Raw genomic sequence first — 13,948 nt, 5'->3', positions numbered from 1 at the left:
AAACTATAAACTTTGCAAGTGAAGGTTGAATATACTAAAATATGGTATTCTCGACCTTGGTAATAAGAAATTAGTGAAGGTCGATTATACCGGAATATGGTATATTCGACCCAGTATTTGACCATGGTTGAATATACCGGAAAATGACCTTGGTAAGGTCGTGTATATACCGTAATATGGAAATATTCGATCTTGGTGAGCTTGAAGATATTTTATAACTTTGATGCACGAAACAAATATGTTATAATCGAATATACCGGAAAATGGTATATTCGATTAAAATGGCACATAGCTTTACTTGCAACGGAGAATAGAAGTATGCAAAACATATTGCCATGAGACTACAAAACTTTGTTTGTTTCAACTTTCAAACGTGCTTGTCATGCGCCTAACGCATGAAAAACAGTTGCCTCCTTATGCGGTCGATTTCTAAATGAAAATACCAAATTCGGACCGCCGGTCAGGTAACCTGAAATTCAGGTTACTTTTGGAGGGTTTTTCTCCCGGGCACTCCGGTTTCCCTTCTTTTTGTTTGGCTCTAAAAACAGTGTCCATCAGTCCATGTCTGGGGCCAAATAACGTGTTGTCGAAGATGGTGAAAAGATTTCTTGGTTATTTTACAAAATCGAGAAATCCTATGTGTACACGAAGTGTTAAAAACGCAAGTGTTTGGCTTCTGGGTTCGATGCCCAGAACACTGGCGTAAAAGAACATTACATGTGAAGACCAGTTCAGTGGTTGAGACCATGGTGAGGGGAGTTATAGGTGTATATCCCCCCTGCACCACCAGCCTGGTACTGAATAAACCTTGGTAACGCCTGAATGCAGGCTGTCGGATAGCAACGCGTCACAATTTGAATTTGAAAAGCAAAAAATGTGCAGGAAAAAATATGAGAATTACGGGACAGGCAAGTAGTTTCACTTTAAACTTATTTTCCTTCAGAGATAAATGGATAAATATAATTTTGAATATAAACTTTTAGTTACTGAGGAGACGAAGTAGCAAGCCGTTGAATGAAGTACGCCATCTTGACCTTTCGAGCACCAATATCGGTAATAGAGATTAAAATTAAATAGAGATTATTGACAGGTCTAGCTTTTGTTCTTTTATTACACATACCTATTATTTGTTTGGTATATTACAGTGACATTAAATCAATTGGAGTTATGTCCGAAGTTGACAACTTTAATAGCGAGTCATAATCTTTTGGAAAGTGTTAATAATTTGGATAGTTGTCCTGAGCTATGGAAACTTGATCTTTCACACAACAAGGTAATTTTTATGTTGGAATTTGACCATGATCAAATAGATCAATGATTGCATATAAAGAGGGTTGTGATGAACGCTATGTGGGGTTTGGTGTAAAATTTAAATTATGACCAATTCAATGGTTTGGGTGTGGTTTTTTAGGCAAAGCTTTCAAAATTCATTCATTGTAGGATCAAATCATGTGAGGAACTAACCATCTACCTAGGACTCCACTCTGCAAATTATTGAAGTTTGGCACTCCAGGCCCCCGAACTGGACCATTTGTTTTACAATGCGATAATTTTTATTCCAGCTTCGAGACATAAATGGGTTGGGTCGGTTTTCTGTGCTTGGTTGTCTGATCCTTTCAAACAATTGTCTGGATTGGTGTGATCTAGAGGATATCCAACAAACACACATCCTGAATCTTAGTCTTCATGGAAACCCAAAGTTGGAGAAAGATCCTTATTGTAAGTTCATACAAACAACAAGAGTTCAGACTTTAGACCTTATATATAGTATAAATTATATAAATTGATTTCTGAGGCCTGAGATCCTCAAAACAAGTATAAATCTTTGTAGTCTTAGTCCTAGTCAGGTATATATGCAGCTTCTTTGTAGCCTGGCCTCAGATACGTGTACATGCACCGAGATGCACCATTTTTATATACATATCAGTAGCAAATCACCTATTCATAATCCTCTGTTTGACAGAGGAATATATTCCATCAACCTTTGATGTCAATGTGCTTAAAACCCTTTAATCCCTTTTTTATGGTATAGATCGAATGCATGTTATCGATTCCTTTCCTTTAGTATGGATGTTGGATGGTATACTTATTACTTGTAAGTTTGAGGATTAATTTCACTTATCCATATTTTATCATCAGTATATATTTACCAGATCAAATAATGACATAATGGTATTAAGATCATCATAATTATATACATTATCAAATTCTATAGCTGCAGAAAGACAGCAAGTTCAAAAGTTTTTTGCTGAAAGTGAATTAAAAGAGCATCCTGTGGTATTGATTGTTGCACTTACAAATAGCGTTTATAATTACCAGATCTCCAAAAACAATTACTCCACTGTTTGATTGTTGCACTTACAAATAGCGTTTATAATTACCAGATCTCCAAAAACAATTACTCCACTGTTTGATTTTTCTCACTTACCGAATGTAATTTGAAAGCATAACCATGAAATATTATTTTTTCTAGCGTCACAAAATATCAAAGAAAAAATGTTTTACTCCAACACCATTGCAGAATCTTTTGGTCAATGGTCCTTTTGGTGAAAAAGTAAATATAATTGATAATAAAGATTCTTGTTATATCAGGAGCAAGAAGTTTTGAAGCAACAAGCTGGGTTGATATATGGCCATGAGCCCATGACAAGACTTACTAATAGTGATTACAATGCATTTGCTTTTCAAACAGACGCAACATTGGATAAAAAGATTTCCTTTGCAAGAGAAATTGACTCAAGGTAGTGTAAAATTTGAAGAGTGAAATGTGTTAAATTTTGATTAAGTACTTTTATAGGCTTTAAGAGGGATCATCAATAAAATCTCTTAAAAACAACTACAAATCCCCTGTCAACAATGTAATTTAATGAGCGGGGCAGATTGTTAGGTTATTGTTGTACGTTTTTCTTTCTGCACTCAATGTGGTGAGCTATAATTTATTTTACAGAACTTGATAAAAGACGACTTTGTTACTTGGCATACAACTTTCAAGAGGAATTTCGGCTCCAGTTACAACGTTCTAAAAGTACTGAAAGGTATATAAGGATCGAAAAAATACTGGATTAAAAAAAAGTTTTATTAACTGACAATTGAAATTTTGAAAAGTCCCAAACGAGTGAAGACGTATACGCTGAATCTGTGTGTTTTACAAAAAAATGAGTCATGAATATGTTGTTTCTGCAGCGAAACGGATGAAGAATTGTTTATGGCAGTTTTTGATCAGCGGGAACGCGAGAAGGAGAAAAGTAACATGCTGTTGCTCCTTCTGGTTGTAAGTTCGAAATAATCAAATATTTTTCTTGAATATGTGTTATATGAAATACTTGACTATTGTTGTAAACAAAGCTAAGCCTATATCTCTGTCTTTAAAATAGCCGGATTGAATGTTTCTTTTTAAGGCCACTTTCGAGTTTGATATTTCTGAACACGTTTTGCAACAGACGCTAGATATCGCCAAGCTGAGCAAGATCGGGTGAGTACAAAACAATTATTAAACTATTAATTTTGTAGTACTAAATTTGTAGTCTATGGTGTGCCCAGTTTATTTGGAACCTCAATCTTTATAACTACTTCAGGTAATTTGGTTAATAACTTATTCGATGCTAAGAAAAGATATTAAGCGGAAAATCAAACTAAAACGATCGGTAAATAGTTCTCAATGATTTATATTTTATAACGCATCTTATTTACAATATATATAGCTATTTTCAAACTGATCAATTACGCTACACTTCTTGCAATAGGCAAATACCATTCTCATCATGAGTCACAACAAAGCCGGCTAAGTTTTTTTTATACTTCTGCTTATTTCCCGCTTTCTTTACTGCAACTAATGTAATTTCGTCATTTACTGCAACGGGGAAGTTACTCGAATCAACAGCGGTCTTTTGTGGTTGCCAATAATAAGGATGATAGTTGTTGAGACGTTCACCTCTCCGAAACGTTTTGCTCGTTGCTTTATTTCTTTGGAGTTGAGAAGCATTGTGTCTTCTGCGATTATGAAACCAATTCTTTGAAAAAAGAAAATAACATATAATTCAAATAAATAACTGCATATGTGATATAACTACAAGAGGTTATTGTTCATTTCCCTCGAAGGTATATAGCTAGATCACTGTTTTTTGAGAAAATCATAGTCCCGATGTATACTCACTTTTACTGTCGCTCGAGATAAATTCAATTCTTTTGCCAGCTTGTTCTTCTCCCCCGGTGTAACATATCTGCTCTTATGATATTCTTGAAGCAAGCGTTGTTTTTGTGTCGTGTCCAGTCTAGTAATCGTTCTCTTCTTCTCGTATCTTTGATTTTCATCTATAAAGAAATGAGACATCTTAGAATTTGTTTCCAAGATAGACGGGAAGAAAAAGATGCTTTGTCGATGCGATATTTATCGAAAGGTGTTTTGGAAAACATAAAAAAACAACTTACCGGGCAAACAGCAACAATCCTGATCAATTTCTGGTAAAGAATTCATAACTTCGTCAACCATTTGTCGTATGCTTCTGTTTCGTAGTAAATAGTTTGCGACGCTTTCCCAGTTATCAGCCATTTTGCAACTTGATGTGTTCACGATGGAATTTGTTCACGAATGAAACCGTAATGGTGGCGGTAGTTTTTATATGGTAGCTTGGCTATATGAATCATGTCTATTTTTAGACTTGTTTGTCAACCATACAGACCTCTAATGGAATGCCGAGAGATTCATTTGAATACCTTTTGTATTGAAGCTACCCAGAAAAACAATTTGACAGGACAAACGTTTTTGTGTAAAGCATTGCGACATGTATTTTCGCTAAATTGGTGCATCGTTTTTCAATGTCATGAAAGGAGACGTATCTATTCTGCATGTGTAACTCTATATTCAGTTACTTATATCAGTGTCAGTGAGAAGTTTAACGTAAATTTCGTTGAACGCAATTACTCTTGCTCTTCCCTATATTTATTTTTCGCTCAATTCCAATTTAAAATAAAATAAAATAATATATAGTTAAATTCCTGTATATCACGATACCAGAATCACATTGTCACTACATGACATGCACGATATCAAGTTTTATATATAACCATGTAATTTTCGAAATCGCAGAATTAACTGCGAAGCGCGATTTTTCAGGGTCATGATCGCGATAGCAACGAATTTTCTTGTGTTGTAAATCCTGACGTTTATTGGTTGAAACTAAATCGTATATAAATAGATAAACTTGGGTGAAAGTGAAACTTGGGTTCGAAGTTCCAACTTTCAAATTGTTTTAACTATACGTTGGTCTGGCTGCATCCATGTTATTTTTCTAATTCGCTGTGAAATCGTAGCCAAGTTTTAGGTGTTTTTTTAATGATTTCGTCCTATATATATATAAAGTTGTTTGTGTAAAGATCAAAATATCATCAAGGCACGCATTGTTTCGGCTTTCATTGTTTTGAGAGTGAAGTGTTAATGTTCCGAGTTGATTGTCCTGAGGAATGCATAAATTGCCGTTAAAACATAAGTAATTACACTTATTATAGCTTAGTATAAAATATATTTTAACAAAGCAAAAAAATATATAAGTAACTTTAGTTCATAAAAAATTATGTTTCCATGCACTAATTATTTTCCCACTATATCCATAATCTTCCTCTAACGGTCTGTTTTTTACATTGCCTGACAGATGTTATGACACAAAGAATATATTTCTTCTGCCAAAAAAAGAACAAGCCTCTATGGCGTCCTTACTTCTGTCCGGAGTTAAAATTGATCGCGATGCTAAGATTGTGAGTACTAGCTGCTTATGTAATACATTCAGAACGAGTCATCCCTTGAGTAATTCAGATCTGCCATACGCCTGTTGTCATATTCGCCCGCTTGTGTTTAAGAATATAAATACGAAATTAAATAGCGTGCTACAAAAAGTATTTGCCCGAAGAAACTTAGTTTAACTGTAATAATATTCTTGTAATTTTCCATGGTGACATGTAATAAGTAAATTAGTTTGTAGGTACACCACGTAAGTAGGTAAAAAAGATTTTGAAATCTTAAAAACGATTTTGATTTCTTATCATATACTTACGTGGTGTACCTACAAGCTAATTTACTTATAGTTTAAATGATTGTCGTTTATTCCTTGGTCAAATTTATATTAATAAATAACATTATTAAAGGATGACGGACTTTATGATTGCCTTTATCTGTGTTTGTGTGATCTCGTCTCTGCGTGGCATAAATTAACGAATAACCACATGGTATCGAGGTGAGCCTGAAACTGAATATTAATTGTTGTTGAAATGTATAGTTTTAAAGTTTAGTACAACCGACCCCTAACATCTCAACAACCAATCATCTTACCGGATGTTTATGTTTTAATTCAGACCAAGTGGAATAAGGGATATTCTTGCAGCTGAGATCGTCCAGTTGTTTTGTATCGTTCCCGCCTTTTTATTGCTTGTTCAAAAAGAAACAGGTATCTCAGTGGAATAACTGATCTTTTTTTATATAATAAATCCATATTTATTATGCAGCGGCGGTTATCGGAAAGACGATAGATATATTGTTCAGAAAATCAGTGTAAAATAATAGTCTAATGACACGAAATATGTTCTTCCCGTCTGTCTGCCTGTCTGTCTTGTTAGGCCAGGAACGCGTACGGTGTGGAATGTTTTTGAATTTTGTTTTTGAAACCAATGATTTTATTTAAAAGGCTTATTAGAGCTGGTCTCGTCGGCAACAAAAGAATCCGATATTGAAGAACAGCTGTACAGTGTTGTGATGAAGGCGAAAGCTAAAGGAGTAAGTCCATTTTTTACAAATCAGTTAATTTATCGCGTACCTTTAAAACCATGACTAAAATATCCAGTGTGACAGATCACGGTGGATGGGGTATCATATATATATGCTGGACTATCCAGTTAGAAATAGTTCCTGACTCTAAGTCGCCGGGACATCGATCATTCCTCGTACACATGCACATATATACATAATTGTCTCATTTTCATTCAAAGTTTCTGATCAAAAACTTTAATGATTCTACTTTTAATTCACGATAGACAAAACCCGATGAGATGTTACAAGGGATAAGCTCGTACATACTGAAGAAAGTTTACAGCAAATATAATTGTCAATTTGGCAAAGCTGCCGGGAATATCCTCCCCAAGGAACCAAACCCGTTTTTGAGGACGTCAAGTTATTCAAAACGTGTAAGTAATATAAAATCAAACAAGTGACATTTAGTTTGATGTTGCATAAAGAAAAACGTCGCGTGCATGTCTTAATGTCCGAAAATACATGAAATGCGGCTCCATATTCAACAAAAAGTTGGTTTCAAACGTCAAGACTCTCTGTCGCTCCTTATTTATCTCCATGCACTTCGGAATAATATGATTACTAATTCTTCAACTCATTTTATTTTAGATAAGCACTGGAGATGAATCACAACAATATCGAACTTCCTTTTGTTTAACAAGGACGCAAAATATACCCAAAAATAGACAGTGAGTTGATTCCTATGAATTATCAGAGTTATAACACATGCAGGGGGAGATCTGATTAGCAAGGTAATCATGGTAATCATGTCAATTGATCATGTTTGTTATAAATATTCATCAAAACATTCTGATCTGCGTAATATATCGTCGTACGTACCGGTACTTTATTTCTATTTTATGATGTTTTTTATGTCCTAGTGGCTCGACTGTGAGGAAAATAGGAAAGGCTTTGTCTCCCAGAGTAAAGTCGTTAGAACGGCTACCAGGTACGTAAGGCCTTCCAAAGTGGTCGTAGATAAAATACTTTTAGTTTAAATCTATTCATATAAATCTTTTCATCTGCAACTCTATCTATATTTTAGCTTTGGGAGACCAGTTTTTTACAAGTGACCATCAGGTAATTGTCAATTCTTTCAATTCTTTCTGCATGTACATCATGTATATATACTTTCCTGTTTTGCATACCACGTCATTCTATGAAAATCGTCACTTCAACTTCTTAGAAATATTTTTTCTATTAAGGTTTGTGGCCATATTGTGGCGATGCCGGAGAAGAACGTCGTGTTGGTAAAGTTGGATGCCGCCATTCCAGGTAAATTCTTGGATATTGTGCATGGACAAACAAGAAAACTATCTTGCTGACCTTAAAATTATTCATAATTATTCTTTTCTATAATAGTTTGTAACTCAGCTCGCGATTTGCAGCGCTCAAGTACAAGGATGAAAAGATCTGACAATGGTAATCGCTTCATTTATGTCAACACAGAAATGTTAGAGTGGAATTGTCGAGGTTACTGGAAAGTTCAGCAAATTACAAAAGGTTAGGAACATCATTAGTAACATTATACAAAGAAAATTAGGCAGTTCTTGTGCCACAATTGATGCAAAGTTGAAATGCTGTCATGCTGTTCCTTAATTCGATTTTTATAATAGATCATTATAGTACACGTCAGCCGAGGCAGTTATCAAAAAATGAAAGTAATTCTGTAAGTACAATTATACTTTTTATTTTATTCACTTTATATTTATATACGTTTTATTTTGTGGGGTACGTATTGAAAGATTTTTGCGAAGAAGATTTAGTATATGTCTTGTAGATGACAGGGCTAAAAATATATTTATTTTATCAGCTGCACGAATCCTATCTGGCCAATACAGTCAAGAAACAGCTCCCTGTCGAAGTTTGGATGTCTTTTTCTACTTTGGAAAATTCTCCTGGCAAGTCTGAAAATATCATGTCAGGTATAACATTCATTGTTGGTATCCGTACTGCGCATGAGCGGGAAGATATACGCAAAATTTGCTATATAAAGTTAACATACCAGATCACATAATTTTCTTGTGATTTGACTTTTATGATACTTGGGGTCAGTTTAGATTTAAAGAGGTAAGTTCATGCTTCTAAAGGTTTAGCATACGGCTTGTGCAGCAAATTTAAACTAAGTACCCATATTCATATGTGGTTGTATGATTTCTATATATAAGATTGTTCTTGTATAGATGGGAATGCTGTGTCACAAAATGTACGAGATTTGGTAAAAGATTGTTTAGAGCATGCGAAAATCACAAATGAAGGCTCTATTCATGAAAATCCATGCCTTCAAGATGAAATAACTATGGAATATAAAAAATCTCTTGAAAATGGAACTAAACAACAAAAGGAAGGCAAAGATTTTCAGGTATACAGTACTTGAAGTAAAAAATGATATAAGTTTATAATAATCACTATTGAGACCTGTGACAGAGGAAAATATTTCGTCTGTTAAATTGGAATTTTTCTGTATAAACGAATACAGCGATTGAACAGTTGAACTGATGATAATTTTACGTTTATAGCGTAATGGGAATACGTCAGCCCCTGAAGAAATGAAAGGTAAAATTAATTTTATAAAGCAACGCCTATTTGGTACAATTCATATTTAATGTATAGCTAAGAAACATATATACGAATACGCTACTTGCAAGTACTTTCAATAAATAGGACGCTCGTGGATCATTGTAGTCGCACATTTGTCTTTCGGGTCATTCCAAGACAGTCATGAACATTTGGGAAATTTTAAAACTCATGGACTTTTTAGAACATGCAGACGAAGTTGAAAGTGTGACAGAAAACGAAGATGATTCAAAATTGGAGTTTACAACGGACGATAACATGATATCCAGGACAGAAAACGAAAGACTTGAAGCTTGGAAATTTTTTCGAAATGTTAAAGGAGGTCTCAGTCCTGATAAAGTCACCAAGCTTTGGGCGTCTCCAGGGGTACCATGCCCTACTCCTAGAGTTGAGCCAGAACGAAATAAACATAATAATCACACTAAATCACGAAAACATCTTTCATTTCCACTGCCTGGTTGGATGGAAGATTTTCAATATAAAAACAGACAAGCCTCACGTGCGGTCGAAAGTGTTTGTTATGCGAGGTTGGTAATTCACATGACAAAGCTATGTACTGTAAGCGGGATAGAGTAAGTTAAAGAGAAGCAGACGTTTGTTTATCACTGTTTATGCAATATATGCAGGGACAGCAATTTTTTTAACATCTAGTATTGTCGTATCTATGGAATTAAAATAGATCATTTTCAAAAAGAAAATTGAATTATTTTGGTATTTTCTAGAAAATCGGAAAGAGAAAGAAGGTGGACCCCAATCATTTCAAATACCGCAAATTTCACATCTGGTAATGATATAATATTTTTGCTATTGGTTATGGATTTCCAAAGCCAATGAATATTGCAATTTCTAATGCAATTGCTTAGAGCTGTACTGTAGTAATTTATTTCAGGCTACCCTAGTCAGAGCTTCAAAAGTTTCAATGCCAATGGAGAATTGGACTTCAGTCGAGAACGTCGACCAAGACGACACCATTCTGACAATGTTCAGGTGCGAGGACATATTTGGAATGATATATTAAATTATCTGTATCAGAGATCTCTACCCTAAACCAATATAGTTATTATAGTATATAAATATGTATGTCTTTCACAAACGACGCTATATTAAAAAATAGGTATAATTCGTTTATATATATTAAACGTTTTTTCTTTTTCATGCATATAGGCTTCATTGAAATCAAATGGATATGAACAACGCTAGATTAAACCAGGAAAATGGTATTCATTATAACGCTTTATTTATTGAAATTTATTGCTATTATTTATTCATACATTCAAAGTAAGCAACCTTATTTACATTTTTACAAAAATGCATTCTCTGCTTTATTACTGCAACGTTGTCGAAGATAATGGCAACGCTGGCTGGTATACGAATTAGGTTAACCTAGAAATCTGTCACAATGTGCAGTCAATGACAAAGCGCAATGTATTCATCTCAGTGCAACAGTTTATACTTGACGTGGTAACAATTTTGATAAAAAATTGTTTAATGTTCCATCAACAACCGTAGGAAAAGTGAAGGATCCTGGATTAATAACACATTCAGTGGTAGGTATATGTGGTGTGTGTTTTTTCACTTTTACTGGGGTGCTCCATGACCATGTCTTGCAATTAAAAAGATCAAAGACTTTATTCATATAATCACATCACAGAAGTGTTTTCAATTGGTCCTGTATCACAATAACACACTACAATAGCAGTGTATCATGTACTACATAATATATAATACAACACACATACATAAATGAAACAATTCATAACACAGTAATCTATAAGATAATCTCCTCCAAATTCTAACAACCATATCCCCTTTAATAATGCTTTTACAAAAAAAAAAACAATTGAACAATACTACCTTCTAGACATCAGTGGCGTGTCTCTTTGTTGAATTATCATTTCCCTGTTTGGTTTCACTTAGTTTAGACGAACTAGCCCCTTTCTCAGTAAATGCAATGTAAGAGTATGCAATGCTACCAATAATACTAAAGGCATATAAAGAGAAAAAAGTTATTAATTTACATGCAAGTTTTTTAAAATAAATTAAGGGTACATTCACATAACATGGTTTTTAAAGTGACCTGCAATACCAAGAACACCTAACCTGATGTTAAGTCCAATAAAATTCCAAATACTGAATTTATAATCCCCACCAACAACCATACCAATATAGGCAACAAGAATATTCTAGAAATATTTCAAAGAATCGTATTAGCAAATGCTTACAACCCAGTTGTTTTTCCCGATCCAGAGACCTTAATTTTATCACCATTTGCAGTTCAAGATGGAGTGGCATATAACAGACAAAACTCACCTTTAAGCACCCAATTACAGTTGTTGTAAGAGCAGAGTTAACTGCGGTGCAAAGGACTATTGAGTACATCAATATGAACCTATGTTGATTAAGCATATCCTTTATATTGGAAATAAGCAGGATGTAATAACATTAATAATTTTATTCACATTACATCAGGAAACCAACCCCATAATACAAGAAAGTAGAAATTGAAAACAGAAAAATGGATTTAACCATTCATCGTATTCCATAGCCTGCAAATAAACAAAGAGAGAGAATTACAGTTACCTCCAGCCATTGCTATGAGATAACTTAAGAGAATGATGAATCAGTTTTGAACACAAAACAAACCTTTTCTATATCACCAGTATAATAAGCAATCAAACTTGCTGGAACTAACATCAATACTGCATTATAATACAGAAGACCATATTTGCCCAAGTCCTAATAATAAAATTGAAAGCTTTCATGTACTAGCTAAAAAGGAATATTTTAGTTTAATTCAACCGAAAACTAAACTGCATGTTACAGTATGAATGCAGTTTGTGTAACTACAAGACAATGCTTATCGCAGGTTTGGGAGAAGAAGAGATTCACCTGTACAGCACGAATCAAACCTAATTTGATCTGCTGTGACTACAGTTCATTTCTGTTTTAAAAAACCACACCTTAACATCCAATTTTTGTTTTACCACCACACCTGGATGAAATAGAAATAATATTCTAATAATCTGCATTTTTGGCAATTGAAATTTTCCCAGTACACCAAACTTACCATTAGCAGCTGTAAAGAAGTCATTAATTAACACGTAACTGTAGCCAACAATATTGAAGGATAGATCATCACTTAAAAAAAGTCAAATCAAAATTTGTTATTCTCCAGACCAATCTCAAAAAAATTGAACAAAAAAGCTTTTATGCATTTTACCTTGCAGCTACAATTGCTCCACCAATCATCATGAAAATAGTTATTTGTATTGAAGAAGAAGCAGTTTTTCTAATTAAAAATCGAGATATTACCCATTGGTACTGATTTTCTGGTATATGCATGAGCATTAAATATAAGCATGCTGCACACATGTATTAATTTATCTGCACTTACTTTAAAAGAAGCCTTTCACCAATCATTGTCATCCAAATGCTAAAACGCCTCAGGACTGTCATCATTGGAATACTAAAAAAAGTAGAAATTCTTTTAACTAAACCAGTATAATTAAGGAATCTTATAATAATTATGAAATAATACCTTAACGCTTTTGTACTACCCAAACCAAATACAAGGTTTCCAACATATATCAAAGGCAATGGCCATACCTATAAGTGAAATGCAATTACAGTGTAGTGTATTATAATATTCATGGTGTGGAATTGAGCTCTAGACAGTACAATTTACAAATGAAACAATACCTTAAATAGTACTGAAAGAGAGCAATCAGGAAAAGTAACTATTTTCAATCTCTTTGCAAAAAATAGAACAACTATTATTGCACACATCTATAAAAAATGTAAGACATGATTAATATTAGAACATATCTTCACTCTCGGCCTCCTGCATGGGTAGGCACTACCTTGCACCCCCAGTATATTTATTTCAAACATATGAAAAATATGGAATTAAAACTAAAGAAATTTGATTGCGCATTGTCATGCATGAAAACTAACCTGCCCTAGGCCAACGAACTGGAAGGACGGAAATCTGAAATCAATTAATTAACCAATTTAGCGATAATGGAATGTAATAAAACAAAAAATATGAACTGTCATCAAGCACCATACCCGTGTCCTGTCAACAAGTTCTTGTTCACAATAACAATTAAAAACGACGCTGAACCGTATAGTACAGCCGCATATATTTTGCTGGCTGTAGAGGCTTGATTTTGAGCATTCATCGTAATTTATAGTGCCATTGAATACTAATCCCCTAAAGTTCCTTCAAGAGTGATGTATCGGATTAACAAAGACTCTTTTATGCATCCACTTTCACGTTGTTCCTTTTATCAATTTTAAAGAGTGAAATTTGCTGATCTTTCATCCAGACACTGACAGGTTTGCAACGTGGACACTACGTGGAAATTTTTGTAATTTGTTCTCGAACCTTTTTTGTTTGTGTCCAAATTCCAATTATTCATAATCAGAACGAGACCGTGTATTCGTGAGTGCCCGTAACCGAACGTTCGGACATCGGGCTTTTAATTTTATTTTGAAGAAGAATTAAAAAAATTTACATTTTCTTTAAACTTGAAATGAAATTTTTTTTGCCAGTACTTGATTTCTATCATCAATGCAAATATTATCTCCAGTTTC

At 34.0% G+C, this 13,948-nt stretch overlaps 2 protein-coding genes across 2 annotated transcripts; one reads left to right on the top strand and one right to left on the bottom strand.

Annotated features, from left to right (window-relative positions):
• Positions 1 to 837: 837 nt before the first annotated feature.
• On the top strand, positions 838 to 10,663 carry LOC114536318. The gene is made up of 29 exons (XM_028557675.1): positions 838 to 908; positions 984 to 1,053; positions 1,146 to 1,273; positions 1,563 to 1,719; positions 2,033 to 2,095; positions 2,216 to 2,277; positions 2,474 to 2,554; positions 2,693 to 2,741; positions 2,948 to 3,035; positions 3,184 to 3,271; positions 3,399 to 3,472; positions 5,649 to 5,751; positions 6,139 to 6,227; positions 6,346 to 6,437; positions 6,675 to 6,763; positions 7,021 to 7,170; positions 7,385 to 7,464; positions 7,657 to 7,724; positions 7,821 to 7,855; positions 7,981 to 8,050; positions 8,138 to 8,278; positions 8,392 to 8,444; positions 8,589 to 8,700; positions 8,959 to 9,137; positions 9,295 to 9,331; positions 9,537 to 9,879; positions 10,075 to 10,136; positions 10,242 to 10,339; positions 10,517 to 10,663. Exons 1-29 carry the CDS (start codon positions 891 to 893, stop codon positions 10,550 to 10,552), a joined length of 2,715 nt encoding a protein of 904 aa, XP_028413476.1. The 5' UTR covers positions 838 to 890; the 3' UTR covers positions 10,553 to 10,663.
• Positions 10,587 to 13,755, bottom strand: LOC114536319 (UDP-glucuronic acid/UDP-N-acetylgalactosamine transporter-like). Its single transcript, XM_028557676.1, has 14 exons — positions 13,421 to 13,755; positions 13,307 to 13,340; positions 13,052 to 13,138; positions 12,891 to 12,958; positions 12,747 to 12,818; positions 12,573 to 12,641; positions 12,420 to 12,490; positions 12,313 to 12,344; positions 11,996 to 12,088; positions 11,831 to 11,898; positions 11,663 to 11,741; positions 11,453 to 11,535; positions 11,207 to 11,333; positions 10,587 to 10,955 (listed from the first exon to the last, which is right to left on the bottom strand). The coding sequence occupies exons 1-13, from the start codon at positions 13,531 to 13,533 to the stop codon at positions 11,210 to 11,212; spliced, it is 993 nt and encodes a 330-aa protein (XP_028413477.1). The 5' UTR covers positions 13,534 to 13,755; the 3' UTR covers positions 10,587 to 10,955; positions 11,207 to 11,209.
• Positions 13,756 to 13,948: the final 193 nt, after the last annotated feature.

This window comes from Dendronephthya gigantea, unplaced genomic scaffold (assembly GCF_004324835.1).
Source record: "Dendronephthya gigantea isolate DGI-Jeju-01 unplaced genomic scaffold, DenGig_1.0 000133F, whole genome shotgun sequence".
Taxonomy (NCBI): Eukaryota; Metazoa; Cnidaria; class Anthozoa; order Malacalcyonacea; family Nephtheidae; genus Dendronephthya; species Dendronephthya gigantea.
This window is presented reverse-complemented; position numbering and strand designations above follow the sequence as displayed.